The sequence below is a fragment of the Rhinopithecus bieti genome, unplaced genomic scaffold (genome assembly GCF_001698545.2).
Source record: "Rhinopithecus bieti isolate Rb0 unplaced genomic scaffold, ASM169854v2 scaffold_2247, whole genome shotgun sequence".
Taxonomy (NCBI): Eukaryota; Metazoa; Chordata; class Mammalia; order Primates; family Cercopithecidae; genus Rhinopithecus; species Rhinopithecus bieti.
In genome coordinates this window covers 1,381,269-1,401,286 of record NW_016803732.1, presented here as the reverse complement: position 1 = coordinate 1,401,286, position 20,018 = coordinate 1,381,269, and the positions used below count along the sequence as shown (strand labels likewise).

At 39.5% G+C, this 20,018-nt stretch overlaps 1 protein-coding gene across 1 annotated transcript in view; it reads right to left on the bottom strand.

Moving 5' to 3' along the window:
- Nucleotides 1-213: 213 nt before the first annotated feature.
- RNF17 (ring finger protein 17) overlaps nt 214-20,018 on the bottom strand; it is a 117,199-nt gene continuing 97,394 nt past the window's right edge. Inside the window, 11 exon segments of the mRNA XM_017852282.1 lie at nt 214-404; nt 836-944; nt 2,950-3,139; nt 5,870-6,005; nt 9,630-9,798; nt 11,640-11,756; nt 14,217-14,276; nt 15,421-15,536; nt 15,539-15,545; nt 17,573-17,653; nt 18,966-19,085. Of these exon segments, the coding sequence (XP_017707771.1) occupies nt 846-944; nt 2,950-3,139; nt 5,870-6,005; nt 9,630-9,798; nt 11,640-11,756; nt 14,217-14,276; nt 15,421-15,536; nt 15,539-15,545; nt 17,573-17,653; nt 18,966-19,085 (1,095 nt within the window). The 3' untranslated portion in view covers nt 214-404; nt 836-845.

The window sequence follows — 20,018 nt, the reverse complement described above, 5'->3', positions numbered from 1 at the left end:
ATCCGCCCGTCTCGGCCTCCCAAAGTGCTGGGATTACAGGCTTGAGCCACCGCGCCCGGCCTACTAATACACTTCTACAGAAGGCAGGGAGAATGTGCTTGGGAGCAGCTTTTTCGTACTAATGTCTTACTTCTTAAGCTGAATCATTAGGTATAAAATGAACTAAATTTTTTTCCTGTAAATTATGGTAAAATAAAACAAGCAAATGTTTGAAAGCAAACATTTATTAACTTTTTTTTTCCACACAATTCCTAACAGCTCGATATGTAAAAATGAGGAGAGGTAAAGCACTATTGCTGAACAAGTTAAGAAAATTAAGCCTGAAATAGTCTAAATGTAAGACATAGTCTAAACATAACAGAAAACTTTCTTCTAAGCTTCTATAGATGCTCTGCACTGTATACCTGAAAAACAAAATGTGTTATTTTAAACCTTTGCTTAATGTACATGTGCAAGTCTAGCTGAATCATTCCTTATGGACAAGATAAAAAGTTAGCTGGCTACCCATGTACTTTAGTAACTTAGTATGAGGATGGTGGCTGCTCAGTAGTTCTGTGTGCTTTACTTACAGTGCCCACTCTCTCCTGCTGTCCCCATGTACCCTGGTACTGTGAGAGTCATGACAACCCATCCAAGCATCCTTACAGATAGGGGGCCTCTTTGATACTAGTGCTGACTAGGTGAGGCCTATGAAGAAATCTGGAAGAGATTCTTGTGGAGCGTTGCTGTCATTCCTTTGAGAAATCAAGGAAAATCCATGGATGCTTTTCTGATCAATCTAGCATTAATCTCCACTAGTCCCATGCCTTATGCTATGAATAGAACAAGAACTTACACTTAGGCACTTATTCATCTTTATCTGCAAGCCCCATTTCTACTAATGGCATATGAACTGGATGCTGCTCATCGTCATATAACGTCACTATCTGTTCTGGTGCCGGAGCCTAAAATTAAAAGATACAGTTGTCAAAAAAACAATAATGTCTTTGCTGCCTTTTCCCTCTCACATCTGGCCATTCACACAGGTGGAAAAAGGCGTTCTCTCAGGGGCCTATTGATAATTTATACTCTATGCTTCCAAAAGGCATCTGTGGTGGTTTCTTGCAAAACCCCATTCTTTCCATTCTTCTGCTCTATTTCAATTCCTTCTCACAAGGTTTTCCTAAATGAAGCCGGGGGCTTTGCCACCACCATCCCTTGTTACAGGTCATTTGCATTCCACACAAAGCGTTATACCTTTATGCATAAACTGACAGGGATGGTTAATAGTAGTTGTTAACTTCGCTGGATTGAGGGATGCCTCGATGGCTGGTGAAGCATTTCTAGGTGTGTCTGTGAGGGTGTTTTCAGAGGAGACTGGTGCTAAATCAGTGGACAGAGGAAGACCCACTCTCTATGTGGGCAAGGGACATCCAGTTGGCTGGGAGACAAAGGCAGAAAGGGGGTTCTCTGCTCTCCTTTCCTTCCTGAGTAGGGGACACCTTTTCTCCTCCCCTCGGACATCAGCCTCCAGATTCTTTGGCTTTTGGACTGTAGGACTTGCACCAGTGACCTCCCAGGGGCTCTTTGGCCTCGGACTAGCGGCTGCATTGTCAGCTTCCCTAGTTCTGAGGCCTCCAGACTGACCCAGGCTACCAGCTTCTCTGGTTCTCCAGCTTGCAGACAGCCTATCATAGGACTTCACCTTTGATTGTGTGAGCCAATTCCCTTAATAAATCCTCTCATATATCTATGGTTCTGATTATCCTTATATACTCACAAAATTTTGAATATTAGAGAAGTGAAAAAAAATACATATCTATAAGAAATACTTGCCCTGTCTGTATTTTCACTGGGTTGAGAGAAACCCTGGATGAGCTAGTCATACCACTCTGCACATACAATAGCATATATACAGGGATTTTCAAAAAGCACTTTCCAGGAACCATGCTGACTGATTATGAGCTCATTTTTGTCATAGCCAGTGTGTCAGGAATCCCCAAATCATGGCACCAGGCAGGAATCACAAAGGAGGGAAGCAGGTTGAGCTGCACACCAGCAGTGAGGACTAGGTGAACTGAACGTCATGTCACACGTTCCCATCTAAGGGGCTGTTGCTACACTTTCAGCTGACTGCCATTTCAGGGGGATGGGGAGACCCAGGATTCCTAGTTTTTAGAATATCTAATTAGGGCCAGAAATAGACTTTTTGGGTAAGATTTCCAATTTTAAAACACAATGCTAAATAAAACAAGGTACAGACCAGAGTCTGTCTGTAGGCTACTGTGACATGCTGAGCCTCAGAACAAGAAAACATTTACATGAAACACAGTCTGGAGTTTTTTAGTTGACCTTCTGATGCAGGTTCTACTATATCAAATAATTCAAAAGTAGTACAATTATGAGATTAGTACAATGAGTACAATTCAAGCCTTTCTATAATGACCAGAACTACCATTCTTTCTCACTCTTAGGATGCAGGTGAAATGCCACGTTCCTGTTTTCCTTATTCAATTAAATACTTGAGTGGCTTCTAAGCAGCAGCTCAAACACCCTTTCCTGACCTCTCCAGATGCAAATAATCATTTCTTCTTACACTTCCCCCACCCACAAAGTTAGCTATAGCTCTGTTATACTACTAATTTCATTCAACCTCACACTAATTGTTTGCATATTTGTTTCCCCATTATAAGTTAATTATGGGATACTCATCTTGAGCATTTTATTAATTACATAAATGATATTTTATATCACCATAGGGGTCAGCGGTTTGTTAAACTAAGACATTTTAACAAGCCTTAAAATTAAGCTTTATATGTATACATAAAGGTACACATATAAACTATAGCCTATGTAGCTTTGTATGCTTTAGTATACTCTTGCATGTAGACACTGCATAGAAACAAATACTTTACAAAGTGTGGACACAGAAATAGCTTTATAGTAGTTGTGGCTAGTCGAGACACTTACCATGGACACAGCATACAGTTGTTTTCCTTGAAGACAGTCTATCATAGCCCACAGTGCCTCCATACTCCATTTGGGACAATATGGTATTCTTGTCTCCCCTAGATCCCTTAAGGGAGGTTTAAACCCTGCCAAGAGAACCTTTATGGCTCGAGCTGGATACCGCATAAGATGAGGAGGAATTTGGCACAGTCTGTCACAAAAGAAATTCTTGAATTAAAATTCTCTTCCAGCTGAAACTATACAATTCTTACAAGAAAACAGAGGGGAAAAGCTTTGTAACATTGGATTTTGCAGTGATTTTTTTGGATACGACCCCAAAAGCACAGGAAATGAGAAAAATTAGATAAAATGGCCTTCCTAAAAAATAAACTTCTGTGTATCAAAGGATACAAGAGAGCAAAAAGGCAACCTACAGAATGGGAGAAAACGTACACAAACATGGACATTAAAGATCTACAAATGACCAACGAGCACATGACAGGATGTTCGACATCACTAATCATGAGGGAAATGCAAATCAAATCCAAAGTGAGATTCCACCTCACACCTACTAGATGACTACTATAAAACCACCAAATCACAAGTGCTGGTGAGGAGTGCAGGAACTGGAACCTTTGCGCACTCTTAGAATGTAAAATGGTGCAGCCACCGTGGGAAATAGCATGGAGGTTCCTCAAAAATTAAGGATAGACCGTATGATCCAGTAGTTCCATTTCTGGGTATATACCCAAAATAATTGAAAGAAAGTACTCAAAGAGATAAATGTATACCCACGTTCATAGAAGCATTGTTCACAAGAACCAAAAGTGGGGAGCAACCCAAGTTCCACCTTCCAGGGAAGGGATAAATAAGATGCAGTATACACTGTATGAGGGGGCTTCAAAAAGTTCATGGAAAGATGAAATTAAGATGAAAATAAACAATGTAAACTTTATTTCTCAACATAAGTTCCATCAAGACCATGACACATTTGTAAGCTATGATAACAGCCCTTTAGTCCATCCCTTAAGAACTGAGGGTCCTGGGGATATAACCATGTCAATGTGATCTTTCTTACATTATTAACTGGAGAAAAATGGGTGCCCTTTAAATACTTTTTAAGATTAGGAAACAAAAAACAATCTAGAAAGGGCCAAATCAGGACTGTAAAGTGGATGCTTAATGATTTAGGTAAAACTCTTGCAAAATCGCCCTTGTTTGATGAGAGGAATGAGCAGGAGCACTGTGGTGGTGAAGGACTCTCTGGTGAAGCCTTCCCAGGCGTTTTCCTGCTAAAGCTTTGGCCAGCTTTCTCAAACACTCACAAGAAGATGTTGTCGTTCTTTGGCTTTCCAGAAAGCCGGCAAGCAAAATGCCTTCGGCATCCAAAAAAAAAAAAAAACAAAAAAAAACAAATGGTTGCCATGACCTTTGCTCTTGACCGGTCCATTTTTGACTGGACCACTTCCGCCTCTTGTTTTCACTGTGCTCTGCCTTCAGGATCACACTGGTGAAGTCATGTTTCATCTGCAATTGCAGTTCTTTCAAGAAATGCTTCAGGGTCCTTATCTTGCTTGTCTACAATTTCCATTGAAAGCTCTGCTCCTATCTGCAGCTGATCTGGGTCCAACAGGTTTGGCACCCACTGAGTGGAGAGTTTCCTCAACTCTTTCAGTCAGCATTGTATAAGCTGAACCAACTGAAATGTCTTTGGTGTTGGCTATTATTTCTGCTGTTGTCAGTCCTCTTCAATTAGGGCATGAACAAGATTCATTTTTCCCCTCACAAATTGATGTGGAAGGACCCACTGCCATGGGCTTCATCTTCAGCATCATCTTATCCCCTTCATAAAACAAGTTACCCATTTGTAAACTGCTTTCTTTGGGGCACTGTTTCCATCAAGTTTTTATAAAGCAAAAATGGTATCACCGTTCCTCCACCCAGGCTTCACCATAACTGTGATGTGCGTTGTTGTTTCAATTTGAGCAGAATTCATGTTGCACTTATCCTTTTCAGTGCCTCAAACAAGATCCTGTTCAGACATTTTAGAACAAGTTAGCACAATTGTGGTGAAAAAATTTTGAAATCCATGCAGTTTTTTCATAGTATGCATTTTCCATGAACTTTTTGAAGACCCCTCATATATATAATGGAATATTATTCAGCCTTAAGAAGTAAATTCTGACACATGCTACAACATGGATGAATCTTTAAAAATTATGCTATTGAAATAAGCCAACACAAAAGGACAAATACCGTATGAATTTACTTATATGAGGTACCAAGAACAGGCAAGTTCAGAGACAGGAGAGCATGGGTTACTAGGGACTAGGTGAGAATGGACTATGATCTTACTATTTAATAGGTACAGGGTTTCTGTTTGGAATAACAAAATTGTTCTGGAAATGGAAAGTGGTGACAGTTGTATAACCTTGTGAATGTATTTAATGCAGTTATTATACTTAAAAATAGCAAAAATGGGATTACAGGTGGCTCACGTGCCTGTAATCCCAGCACTTAGGGAGGCCGAGGCGGGGGGATGACCTGAGGTCAGGAGTTCGAGACCAGCCTGGCCAACATGGCGAAACCCCGTCTCTACTAAAAATACAAAAACAACAGCTGGGATGGTGGCAGGCACCTGTAATTCCAGCTACTAGGGAGGCTGAGGCAAGAGAATCGCTTGAACCTGGGAGGCGGAGGTTGCAGGGAGCCAAGATTGCGTCACTGCACTCCAGCCTGGGTGACAGAGCAAGACTCCATCTCAGAAAAAAAAAAGCTAAAATGGTAAATTTTATGTATACTTTAACTCGATAAAAATTCCTAATTTATAAACAGCCTTAGAATAACCCTTTTTCTTTTAAAAGAGGCAAAATATTCTCAATAAGAAAACTATTTAAAAAAAAAAGAAACCTAATTCAATACCCCGACATTTATTTTTAACCTGTTTAATGTCAGCTTTGCAGTTGATCCATAATCAACAAATTGTACTAGGATAGATAAAGGATTAAATTCTTTAATGGAAACAATCTTCGCTCTATACCATAAGCCATCATCATATTCTGCAAGGCAAGGCATTTCTGGAAAGACAGAAAAAGGGAAAAAGTCATATTGTCTTTTATTAAATATTTTTAATCCAAAGGAAATCAGCATATCAAAGGGCTACCTGCACCCCATGTTTGTTGCAGCACTATTCACAATAGCCAAGATATGGAATCAACCCAGGTGTCCATCAACAGATGAATGGATAGAGAAAATGTGCTGATTATATACACAATGGAATACTATTTGGCCATAAAAAGGAATGGAATCCTGTTATTTGCAGTAACATGGATGGATCATTATATTAACTAAGACAAGACAAGCACAGAAAGACAAGTATCGCATGTTCTCATATGAGAGCTAAAAAAGTGCATCTCATGAAGATAACAAGTAGATTAATGGTTACATGAGGCCATGAAAGGCAAATATACATGTGTTTGGGGTTGGGGGATGAAGAAGGTTGGTTGATAGGTACAAACATATAGTTGGAAGGAATAAGTTCCAATATTTGATAGCAGAGTAAGGTACCTAGTTCACAACAATGGATTGTATATTTCAGATTAACCAGAAGTCTTGAAATGTTCCCAACACATAGAAGTAACTGCTTGAGGTGATGAATACCCTACTGTCTTGATAATTACGCACTCTATGCATGTAATATCACATGTACCCCATAAATATATACAATTATGTATCAAAAATGTTTAATACAGAAAAGTACAAAGAAGAAAATGTAGCAAATATATGCTCACTATCCAGAATTAAACATTAAACAGTTGGTCTTATGTTGGTTTCTCTTTTTCTGTTCGTATTTTGTAAGCCTTTGTTTTTTAATTCCTAAGGATTAAGCTTCAAATAAAGGCACTTCTCCCATTCTGAGTTGCTAGTTCTTGTATTCCTAAGGCTTATTAGCTCATATTGCCACTGCCCCAACTTCTGATACTCCCCTAGTCTCTTTTAGTGTGGGCCATCATCTTCGGCAAAGGATGATAAATACTTGCTGTTCCTGCCTTCCATTCTGTCCTCCCATTCATTTGCTTTGGGACCACCAGAATTAAATTTTTTTTTTTTGAGACGGAGTCTCGCTCTGTCGCCCAGGCTGGAGTGCAATGGCCAGATCTCAGCTCACTGCAAGCTCCGCCTCCCGGGTTCACGCCATTCTCCTGCCTCAGCCTCCCGAGTAGCTGGGACTACAGGCGCCCGCCAGGTCGCCCGGCTAGTTTTTTGTATTTTAGTAGAGACGGGGTTTCACCATGTTAGCCAGGATGGTCTTCATCTCCTGACCTCATGATCCGCCCGTCTCGGCCTCCCAAAGTGCTGGGATTACAGGCTTGAGCCACCGCGCCCGGCCAATTTTTTTAAATGCAATTACATTGCTCTTATTTAAAATTCTTTAATGGTACACCTTAACTGCCTGTAATATCAAGTCCTTACTACAATTTACAGGCTTTTTCAGTTGTTTGTTCTCCCAAACAACTTCTACCACATTTCCTCAATGAGTTACCTAAACAGGATTACTTAAAATTTTGATCCCTCTATTTAGCTTATGACTGTCCCCCTCATCTAGAGTGTGTTCCTGAGCCCTTCTTTTTTATGATGTTTATCATAAACATCAAGAAAACATTCGGACAGTTTTTAGGGTATTCACTGCCTTGAGCAGTTATCATTCTTCTTTCAAAGTCCAGCTCCAACACGACCAACAAAGCCCTAACAACTGATCACTGCTTTCCCTCCGATTCTACGGCATTACACACACTCCTTTAAGAGGAGCTATTCTTTTCATACTCTACTTGGTTTATCTGTCTCTTCTCTGCTTAGAGCACTTGTTCTTGAGTGCAGAACAGTTGTCTGTATTCCTAACATGGTACCTGACACAAGCTCAGTTAAAAAAAAAAAGTGTACTAATGAGTGCTAGGCTTGAGTTAAACTGTGGAAAAATTAGTACGGTATACACTTCCCTTTGTACATCCTTAGATTTCAGAGTGATGGCATGTGCCTCAGTTTCCTATCTTGTTCTACTTCCTTATGTCATATGCTTTTTATGTAATTTCACAAAGAATTCTACTTGTGGGCAAGTGACATTGAAATACATGACTAATGAATAAAGATTTTTATTTCAAGTGATTTTAATTAAAGAGTTATAGACAATTTCTTTCATATATAAATTCATCAGGGCCAGGAACGGAGGCTCATGCCTGTAATCCCAGCACTTTGGGAGGCCGAGGTGGGCAGATCACCTGAGGTCAGGAGTTCGAGACCAGTCTGACCAACATGGAGAAACCCCATCTGTACTAAAAATACAAAATTAGCCAGGCGAGGTGGTGCATGCCTGTAATCCCAGCTACCTGGGAGGCTGAGGCAGGAGAATCGCTGAACGTGGGAGGCAGAAGTTGCAGTGAGCTGACACTGAGCCATTGCACTCCAGCCTCGGCAACAAGAGCGAAACTCTGTCTCCAAAAAAAAAAAAAAAAAAAAAAAAAAAAGTCCTCAGTGAAACAATAAAAGAACTCATCCGTGGCCGGGCGCGGTGGCCTCACGTCTGCAAATCCCAGCAACTTGGGGGAAGGCCGAGGCAGGCGGATCAACGAGGTCAGGAATTCGAGACCAGACCAGGCCAAGGATGGTGAAACCCTGTTGTCTCTACGAAAATACAAAATTAGCTGGGCATGGTGGTACATGCCTGTAATCCTAGCTACTCAGGAGGCTGAGGTAGGAGAATTGCTTGAGCCCAGGAGGCGGCGACTCATCTTTAAAAAAAAAAAAAAAAAAAAAAAGGCTGGGCACACTGGCTCATGCCTATAATCCCAGCACTTTGGGAGGCCAAGGTGGGCAGTTCACTTGAGTTCAGGAGCTTGACACCAGCCTGGTTAACATGGAGAAATCCCATCTCTACTAAAAATACAAAAATTGGCTGGGCATGGTGGCACGCACCTGTAATCCCAACTACTTGGGAGGCTGAGGCAGGAGAATCGCTTGAACCCGGGAGCAGGAGGTTGCAGTGAGCTGAGATCACATCACTGCACTCCAGCTTGGGCAACAAAACAAGACTCTGTCTCAAAAAACAAACAAACAAAAAACTCACTGAATACCGGTAAGACATTAAGATGATGTGTTTTTCCTTTGCTAAAATATCAAGAATACATCTCTATCACATCCTGCAATAACTAGATACATTTTCCTCAGAGGAGAATCACACACATTTAACAAACATGGGAAGAATGGACTGAAAAGATGAAAGAGTAGAAATTTGACCTATCCTGACAGAACAGGTCATACTTTGAGCCTCCACCTCACGATTATTGTAGGTGGCTTGTAATTAAAATGATGACCATTAAGGTCTGAATGACAACTCTTGCAACTTCAGCTACTGATAACCTCAAACTCAGAAAATAATCTTTATGCAATTTTCCAATACCATCTCATTTGTGGACCATGAACGTGCCCCCAAGGGAGTTTACTAAATGTCTCCTAGTTCACCTTCCTTATCTAGAAAATGAAAAAGAGGTCATCTTCTGGGTATCTTGAGGATTCCAGGAAATCATGCATGTAAAGTGAATACAAGAAAAATATCAACATGAGAGATAGCCCAAGGTCATCAGCCCATTAAAACAAAATCCAAGTTTTCTTAAGTATCCCGTTTCATTCAAATGTAGTAAGTATACCTGTTCTAAAATCCGTCAGAGGAGGAAGTGCCTCTACCTTCTTATTAACCCTCTGCAGTGCTTCATCAAGGCTCTCGGATTCCGATTCCCCGCTGACTCCACTATCATCTGTGTCACTATGCTGGTTAGAGTGGTTACAAGTTTCTATAGAATCAAGGCAAATATACACCTAAGTGGGGAGAAGGAAAGGCAAACTTTCAGATTCTGGAATTTCAAGCATTATGTGGACAAAATTATTGTGGCAGACAGCCTCCAGCGATGCCCCAGAGACCCCTACACCTCCTGATACTCACCTCCTGTTCCTTCCCACATCCCACCACACTGATCTTGTGATCAAGAGAACACGATTAGGCTGGGCATGGAGGTTCATGCCTATAATCCAAGCACTTTGGAAGGCTGAGGTGGGAGGATCACTTGAGCTCATGAGTTCAAGACCAGCCTGAGTAACACAGTAAGACGGCATCTCTACTAAGAATCAAAAACATTAGAGTGGGCGCGGTGGCTCATGCCTGTAATCCCAGCACTTTGGGAGGCCGAGGCAGGGTGAATCACGAGGTCAGGAGATCGAGACTATCCTGGCTAACACGGTGAAACCTCGTCTCCACTAAAAATGCAAAACAAAAAAGCCACACGTGGTGGCGGCCGCCTGTAGTCTCGATACTCTGGAGGCTGAGGCGGGAGAATGGCATGAACCTGGGAGGTGGAGCCTGCAGTGAACTAAGATGGCACCACTGCACTCCAGCCTGGGAGACAGAGCGAGACTCCATTTAATAATAATACTACTAGTAATAATAATTAGCTGGGCATGGTAGTACACACCTGTAGTCCCAGCTGCTCGGGAGCCCAAGGCAGGAGGAATGCTTGAGCCTGGGAAATTAAGGCTTCAGTGAGCTATGTTTATGTCACTGCACTCTCCAGCCTGGAGGACAAAATGTGTCCTCTATCTCAAAACAAACAAATAAAAAACCCCACAAAACTAGTGACAGTGTGTGACTCCTGAGACTGACGTATAAGGACATGTAGCTTCTGTCTTGGTAGAGCTGTCCCAGGGATTTCACGTGCCAGGAAGCCATAGCCATGCTGCAAGAAGAAAATCAGAGAGGCCACAGGCAGGAAACAGAGCCTTCCAGGTGGTGCCATGTGAGTGAGTCTTTTCGAAAGTGGTTTCCGCAGCCCCTGTCAACATCATGGCTGCAACCTCCTGAGAGCCTGAGCTAGAGTGCTTAACTCAGCATCTCCCAGATTCCTGACCCTCATGTGTGTTTGTATTAAGCTGGTAAGTTTAGGGGTAAATTGTGATGCAGCAATAAATAAGCAAAATTACCAAAACCAGCAATAGTTGTTTAACAACTACATACAGCATAACATGCTACTTATTCTGCTCTCTGATGAAATTAGAAAGCAAATCCTTCCCCTGCCTGTGAGAGAATGGCCTATGAAGGAGCTGCTGAAGCTACTTATTTCTTCCTCTCTTTGTTAGCCAACGACATGTAATTGAACTTTCAGTGCCTTTATTCATGCATTCAATCAATATTCACCAGGTGCCTAGTATTTATCAGGCACTACTCTAGGTTCTGGGGATACCTCAATGAACAACATGGAGCTATACCCTAAGGGGAGGCAGACAAACCTAGTTAAGTGGGACACAGTGTCAGCCAGGTGGTTAAGTGGAAGAGTTCAATGCAAGAAGAGGAAGGAAAGCAAGATGTTTAAGATTTCATAGGTAGAAACGGTTCCACCTTAAAAATCTAAATATCGGATAGAAGCATAACATTGAATAAAGCAGCATAACACTGGGAACCCAGTGGGTCCTTAAAAAACACTTGCCTTAAATATTAACAAATATCTGAAGAGGATGAAGAGAATATTATAGGGTGGGGCCAACTAGAGATCACCAATTTGCAACATTTGAAATCAGGAAGATAGAGAAATGAAGAGTCACTTCTAGTGTTTAAGACCAAGACAGATTGTTATGTTTTTAATCACCAACTAATCATTTAGATCACATACTTCATTAGGTGAGATAACGTGCTTGACTTGAACAGCACAGAGTTCTCCTGGGGAAGGCAGAGACGAAGACAAATATGGTGGTAAAAGAGGAGTGTCTGTTTCAGACGAAAGCAATTCCTAAAACAACACAGAAAAATTCAAATTTCAGAATGAGGACGAAAATCTATTACATTATAAAAATTCATGACGGTGCCAATTTAGTTTTCAATTAGCAGAAAGCAAGCTTTCTTAAATACTGAACACCATAAAATGATTTTGTTACAGTAGGACCAAAATGTGATGACAATCAAAGATCTTTAGTATTCTTTTGTCCTCTAATTTTAAAGCGTTTTGTGCAAAAAAATGCATGGATGCTTATTGATATGCATATTATCTACACATACACATACAATTCTAGAAGAATAGTCAATAGTAACTGCCACTAATGAGGGCTGCGGCGTTTCAGGTGCAGAATGAGGAACAGATCCCTTTTCCTTTTATGCATTTTTGCAGTATTTAAGTACTTTCTAATAAAAACTAAAATAATACATTAAATGCTAAAAGAAAATTTAAGTTAAAATCATCAAAACGGTATGCTTTCTCTTAAGCCCTATGAAAGCATAAGGAATACTACAGTTATGTGATTCCCAAGAAAATCATGGCACCTAGTAACTGTTAAAAGCAAATGTGTATAAAAATGTGGTGCATGTTTTTCTGCAAATACAAGCAATATCTTTATTGATTGATTGATTGATTGATTGAGACTGAATCTCGCTCTGTCGCCCAGGCTGGAGTGCAGTGGCGCGATCTCGGCTTATTGCAAGCTCTGCCTCCTGGGTTCACGTCATTCTCCTGTCTCAGCCTCCTGAGTAGCTGGGACTACAGGTGGCCGCCGCCATGCCCGTTTTTTTTTTTTTTTTTTTTTTTTAAAAGCAGAGACAAGGTTTTACCGTGTTAGCCAGGATGGTCTTGACCTCTTGACCTTGTGATCCGCCTGCCTCAGCCTCCCAAAGTGCTGGGATTACAGGCATGAGCCACCACGCCCGGCGCAATATCTTTATAAAAAGTTCTTATTCTTCAAGAATAAGGTAATTATCTTAAGTAAAACCATCATATTCAAATTTGTAGGTTAATTTATTACTATTTAATGTTTTCAAACTGGTAGACAAAACAAAAAAAAGTTTGAACCTAGGAAAATTCAGCAAAAGTGATCAGTCACTGTTGAAATTTGTTGAACTTTTAAGTAATAGGCAATTTACAATAAGGTTATGTTATTTTCATAAATTACAAAGGTTTACTTAAGTAAACTCTTCCTGCACAAAAAAGTCCAAGTGACAAAAGAAAACAAACAGATAAACTGGACTTCATCAAAATTAAAAACTTTGGTACTTAAAAGGACACTATCAAAAAAGTGAAAAGAAAGCTGGGTGTGGGGGTCCATGCCTTTAGTTCCAGCTACTCTGCAAAAAGGCAGGAGGGCTGCTTGAGCCCCGGAGTTCAAGACCAGCCTGGGCAATGGAGCAAGACTCTCTCAAATCCATTAATGTGAAAAGACAACCCACAGAATAAAAGAAAATATTTGCAATCATATATTTGATAAGGTACTTGCATGCATAATTATAAAGAACTGTTATAGCTCAACAATAAAAGATAACCCAAATAAAATGGGGAACTGATTTGAAGGGATTTCTCAAAAAAAACCATACATATATATATATATATATATATATATATATATATGGCCAATAGGTACATGAGAAGATGCTCAACAATACTCATCACCAGGACAAGCGTATCAAGTCTACAATGATATGCCACTTCACGCCTATCCTAAAATGGCTAGAAAAACAGATTACAAGTAGTAATCTGGTGAGGAAATGGAAAAAACGGGGTCCTTGCACACACCCTACTGGCACGCATGTAAAATGATGCTGCCACTTTGGAAAACAGTCTTGGAGATCTTTAGAATGTTAAACATAGTTACCATAGACTCACTAATTCCACTACTAGGTGTATACCCTAAAGAAGGGAAAACATATGTCTACATAAAAACTTGTACCTGATCAGACAGCAGCATTATTCGCAATCACCGTAAGGTGGAAACACCCCACGTGTCTATCCACAGATGAATGGTAACAAAATACATCCAGACAGTGGAATTTGATTCAGCAGTAAGAAGGGAAGCACTGTTACACACAACATGCATGAACCTTGAAAATGTTATGCTAAGTGAAAAGCCAGTGACAAAGGACCACATAGTATATGATTCCATTCATATGAAATGTACAGGATAAGCAAATCCACAGGGACAGAAGTGGCTGTCATGAAGTTAGGGAAGGAAGAATGCAGAATGACTGCAGCTGGTACAGGGCTTCTTTTGGGGGTGATAAAATGTTCTGGAAATAGATAGTGGTGATGGTTACAAAACAGTGAACAATATTGAACACCACTGAACTGTATATTCAATAGGTAAATTCTATGATATATCAATAATATTTCAATAAAACTGTTATAAAAGAAAGCTCTTTCTGTCCTGTATCAGATCCTTTGTATTAATGAAGTGTCCAAAGTTTCCAAAATACTTGGATTGTTACTTACCTCAAACCTTATTTCCCACTGTTCCTCTTCATACTTTTTATCATGATCTGATCTTGGTTTCTGAAATAATATAGTATTGAGTAAAATCATCTTTAGATATATTGTTTTAAGGTACTTTCCATATTTCATCCCCACAAAAACTGGGTGCATTTCCTTGTTGGTATTCATTTGTTAATTTCAGATCAATTACAGGAAAATCTAATGTTCTGAATAATCTCACCATCTTAAGTCTTCAACAATCAGAAACCTCAAATGTATGTTAACACATGTATGTCAATGCTAATTCATTTATTGTAAGAGTGGGAGCTCTTACCTTTCCCTTTAAAATGTTCACAGTGAATAGTACAACTAGAACAGAAAGACTAAGTAATCTTTATAAAACTTGTTTAATAACGGACGGAACGTCTTTTACACATACACACACACACACTCACCCACAACCACACCTCTGCTTTAAAGAAAAAGCTGGCAGTGAGGATTACAGGTACAAAGTTACAGCACAATTTCTATTTGAGAGACAAAAGTAGTCTTCTTTATCCGTGGAACAATGTTTGGTTGTGTACTATCACCAAAATAAATATTAAAAAGTCTAACAAGTAGACTGCAACTCTAGAAAAAAAAATATCTTGTGATATAAAATATAATGATGCATAATCTATTCCTATAAAAGACTTATAGCAGCTTCAAATGTGAAACCATATCTTATAACAGGCTGTATTTTTTAAAGTACTAAACCACAGAAGCACCAGGCAAGGAATGAGCCAGTTATGGAAGCTAAGTTCAAAATGTGGCTCTGGGTTTCCTGTGAGAAGGCAAATGAGAGAAATTTTGTAATACATGGCTTTTGTGTCAAGTAAAAGGAAAAAATATTTTACCTGGAGCAAGAGCCCTCTTCTGGTACTGAATTCTATAAAGATTTTAGAATGTGCATCCCTACATTCAAACAACACTGAATAGCATGGGCGTCGCACTGGGTTTGAAGGTACAGAAACATTTGATTGAATCTTAATGTAATTAAAGTCTTTTACAGGACACTTATAATGCATGACAAAGTCTATCTTTCTCAGCAAAAAAGTCATAAGTCTTCTAGACTCTCAATAGATCAGATATGTAGAATCATATTTAAGACCTAGTGTAAGACAAAATGTGACATTTTAACTAGTCTGTTCTACACTTTAGATTTTATAGAAAATAGTTCACTTACTTCTTTCAACATCTCCTCAGTATGTTCAGAAGTACAATATTTATAGTATGCCATAAAATAAGAAAGTGACATTCCATCAAAATAGAGGTGAATAGACAATTTCTCCCATGGATTTTAGGTAATTCCTATTTAAAGTTCAATAAAGGTTATTATTATAAAATAAACTCCATTTGATGACATTTTTATAGTCAGCAAATATTAAATTTAGCTTCTGACAATATAACAGTATTAACTAGACAGTTTGGCTAGTGACTCATTTCATAGAATTTTCTTCCTGGTATTTTGACATGCTATAAGGGAATAATTCTACTACTTTGGTTTATGTGACATACACTTCCAAGTCCATAGAGTTTTCTAGTTATTCACCACAAAATAACTAAGTTATATGTAATTCCAATTCCCAAATACATCGCCTTTAGATGATACTAATAAATTACACTACGTAGAAAGAGAAAGAAAAGGCTACGTTCAGAGGTGGAGAAATAAAGTTTCATTTAAAAATCCAAAATTGGTGGGACTCGGAACAGTCTACTGGGTACTGAATGTGTCCCTAACTGATCAGCTGACCCACAGCAATTCTATTCATTTCCACTGAGACCACCTTTGTCCAGACTCACTGCTCCTGTTTTACTGCTCCTCACTGAATTACGGTTGCTGCCTCCCAGCAGATCTTGTCCTATCTCTTCTTACCATTCAGTCTTCTGCCCACACAGTCCCCTCCTGCCTAGCCCTGCTCCTGCCTCAGCACTCTTCTCCCTGCGCCCATGTGGTCTGTCCTCTAACCACTTTAAGGTCTTGACTCAAATGTTACCTTTGCAGTGACATCTTCCCAGATGCATGTTTAAAGTGGAACCTCCTCCCTAGCCATGCCATTCCTATCAGCCTTTCCTGCTTTGTTTTTTTTCCCTTAGCACCCATCACTATCTAATATTCTTCATCGTTTCTCTTTCCCACCACTGAAATGGAAGCTTTAGAAAGGCACGGATTTCTTAGTGCTCAGCCCCCCAGCTGTGTGTCCAGACCTAGAGCAGCGGCTAGCACCTAAGAGGCCCTCGGCCAGCATCTCCCTTTGTGTACGAGGGAGAGGAGTGAGTCTGGGCAAGGCCTGCTGTCAGCTGGGTTGTGTGGAATGCACATTCATGGTGTCGAAGACACCTGGCAGCCTCTGCTATACCACAAGCTGTTCTTCTGTGTCAAGCGAAACAGCAATGAAAGCTGTCTAGACAAACTAAAAATTTCAATCTCTACCATATTTCAGTGACTTGCCATGGAGACTAAGTAACTAGGGAGGGACTCTCAGTACTAACAAAAGCTACTTTCTTATTTAAGTGAGTCTGTACCTCCTTTAGGTTTTTATCACTCTATCATCATCCTTTAATACAGAAATACTTTCCTTACCATGTACCTTCCCACTCGGGTCCTGCAAACATAGCAGCTGCAGGTTGGTCCCATTACCTCACTGCTCAGAAACCTCCACTGAGGCTCTCCCTCCCAACCCCACCAACTGGCCCCTACCTCTCCTGAATGCTATTCACTACCACTACTCCTCACAAAACCTCCACTATTCGAGTCAAACGGTTATACCCTTTCCCTAAAATGTCTCTCTGTACCTTTGTGCATTTCATTTCCCCAGTCAGGAGAACATTACCATCTTTAAGTGCTACCTCAATTCTCACAATCTCTAAATTCCTATTACATTTACTCTTTTTACCAATCACTTGGCTCTTGGCATGTTACTTTGTAGTGCAAATGTTCTAGGTTTTTGTCGTTTCACTAACCAGATATGTGCTTTGAGGACACAGATCATGATACACTCCCTGAATTGCCTGTACCTAAGACAGTGCTAAGTGTTCAGCACCATCTTGGAAACATATCCAACAATTTAATACTGCTCCCTGTAACAAAACAAGCTGTTAATACAGAATCTTTCATATTAGTGACTTTAAAGGTTATGAAAGTTCTCAGGAACTTGTTCAAAATCAGGCTTATTTAAAGCAAGCCTAGGAACCAAACTGGTAGTTTCTTTTATGCTAACAAGTAATTCACCATAAGAAGGTATATACCATTGCTTATCAAAAATATCCCTCAAATTATGTTAATTATAATATTTTATGGCAAATAATTTATACCACCTATATATACTTTAAATTACCATGATGTGAATGTCCACCTCTCTCTTTGAAAGCAGTTGTTGAAGAACTTCTATTGCATCTGGTTGCCAGACATTCCCAACCTATTTGGGATTAATAAACTCAGATTCTTTTATGCTTTCATAAAATAAGATCAGGAAGCAAATTAAGATATACAAAAGTAGCCATAAACAAATAATATCAGAGAGTAGTACAAAATACACAAGCAGTTCTCAGAGAATATCATAGGTACATGATAAAACATTTAAAAATGAATAATTTGAGTACTCATTTTATGCTTTAAAAATATAAACCTGTTAAGCCAGAGGTGAGAAAACACACACACACCCTACATTAAAAAATATTACATGTAAAACTTTTTTAAAAGACCAATATGCCAATGCAGTGCTTGTACAAGACCTGCAATATGTATTCATTAAGGAATAGTGATTGTTACGTTTTTATGCGTTGAGAGGCATAAAAGGAAAGGAAGTGAGGCTTCCTGCCAAAGCAATGTGAGTCAACCATCTGAAGTGGACCCTCTGTCCCCAGTTGATCCTTCGGGTGACTACACTTATGGTGGACATCTTGACGGCAGTATCAGAAGGGACCATGATACGGTTTGGCTCTGTGTCCCCACCCAAATCTTATCTTGAATTGTAATCCCCATGTATTGAGAGAGGAACCTGGTGGGAGGTGACTGGATCATGGGGCAGTTTCCCCCATGCTGACTGTGAGTTCTCACAGAGCTATGGTTTTCAAAGTGTCTGGCAGTTTCCCCTTCAATCTCTTTTTCTCCTGCAACCTTGTGAAGAAGGTATGTGCTTCTCCTTCGCCTTCCACCACAACTGTAAGTTTCCTAATGCCTCATCAACCACGGAACACTGAGTCAATTAACCCTCTTTTCTTCATAAATTACCCAGGCTTAGCTACGTAGTATCTTTACAGCAGTGTGAAAATGGACTAATACAGATCCCTTGTCAAAACAACCCAGCTAAGCCACTTCTAATCCCTGAACCACAGAAACGGTATGATAATGAAAGTTTACTGTTGTTTTAGACCACTATGTCTCAGCTTAATTTGTTATGTAGCAAAACAGAATAAGGCACTCTTTTATCTGATCTCCAGCTTCAAGTTTGTTGTAATTTCATTTGATAAAAAAATAAACTTTTGCAATCTTATACCTTCCCACTTATGAACATATCTCTTCATTTACTCAGATGTTTTACAGCCTTCGGTTTAATTTTGTAACTGTCTTCATAAAGGCCGTTTAGCTGTCTTAGCAACTTATTTGTCGGTGTTGTATTACTTTTTTGTTACAATTGAAATTTCATTTTACATTCTAAATATTTCTAAAAAAAATTAGTAAAAACTAATATTTAAAATTAATCATCCCACAAATTATTATGTACTCACAGGTGTGGTATTATGGAGCTGACAAGGAATACAGAACTGGGGTATATCAGGATACAGCAAAATAGGGTAAAGATGGCACTGTGGAATCTTTTCAGTGAATCCATGATCTAAATATTGTACCTGAAACAGGCCAAATAAAATTTACAGTTAAAATTTATTATTAAAAGCTAGGGGACAAAGGGAATTTCCTGTTATTTGAAAAAAAAGTAAAAAAGACAGGCCAGGCTTGGTGGCTCATGCCGGTCATCCCAGCACTTTGGGAGCCAGAGGTAGGTGGACTGTTTGAGCCCAAGAGTTTGAGACCAGCCTTGGGAACACGACAAGACCCCATCTCTACCAAAAATACAAAAATCAGCTGGCTGTGGTGGTGTGCGCCTGTAGTCCCGGCTACTCAGGATGCTGAGGTGGGAGGAATGCCTAAGCCCAAGAGGTCAAGGCTGCAATGAGCTGTGACTGTGCCACTGCACTCTAAGCCTGGTGACAGAGAAAGAACTTGTTTCAAACAAAATAAAAAGACATCATGAGAAGTTCAAAATATGGATTTTAAAAATTCCCAGGGAAAAAAAGCAATACTGTATTTACTCCCTCTTCCGATAGTGTATCAAACCTCATGGTAAAAAGGTTTTCTTACACATAACCCATCAGACTTTTTTTGGAAAAAACTGGGTTTTATTGGATTTACAAATTCCTCAAGAACAATCCCTTTTTGAAATGCTTTAATTTTGATAATTCAATTTCTAAATTGTCTTAAGAATAAGGAATGCCAATAAATTATTTCTTCTGTCCCAACATAACGAAATGAACATATGACTGTTTAATTGGATTTGCTTGGCAATTACCATTAAAAAATAAAATGGAATTAAACAAAAATGTCTGAATACCTCACAGATAATTAAGGTATGGTTTCATGAGATGTTTATTTCTTAATGTGAATTACAGGATAAACTTTAAAAGATACCAGGTTAAGAAATGAAAAATCCATTGTGCATACTAAAAATGTAAAGTGACTACATGAAAAAAATAAAACGTGATGATTAAACTATCAAAGTTCTT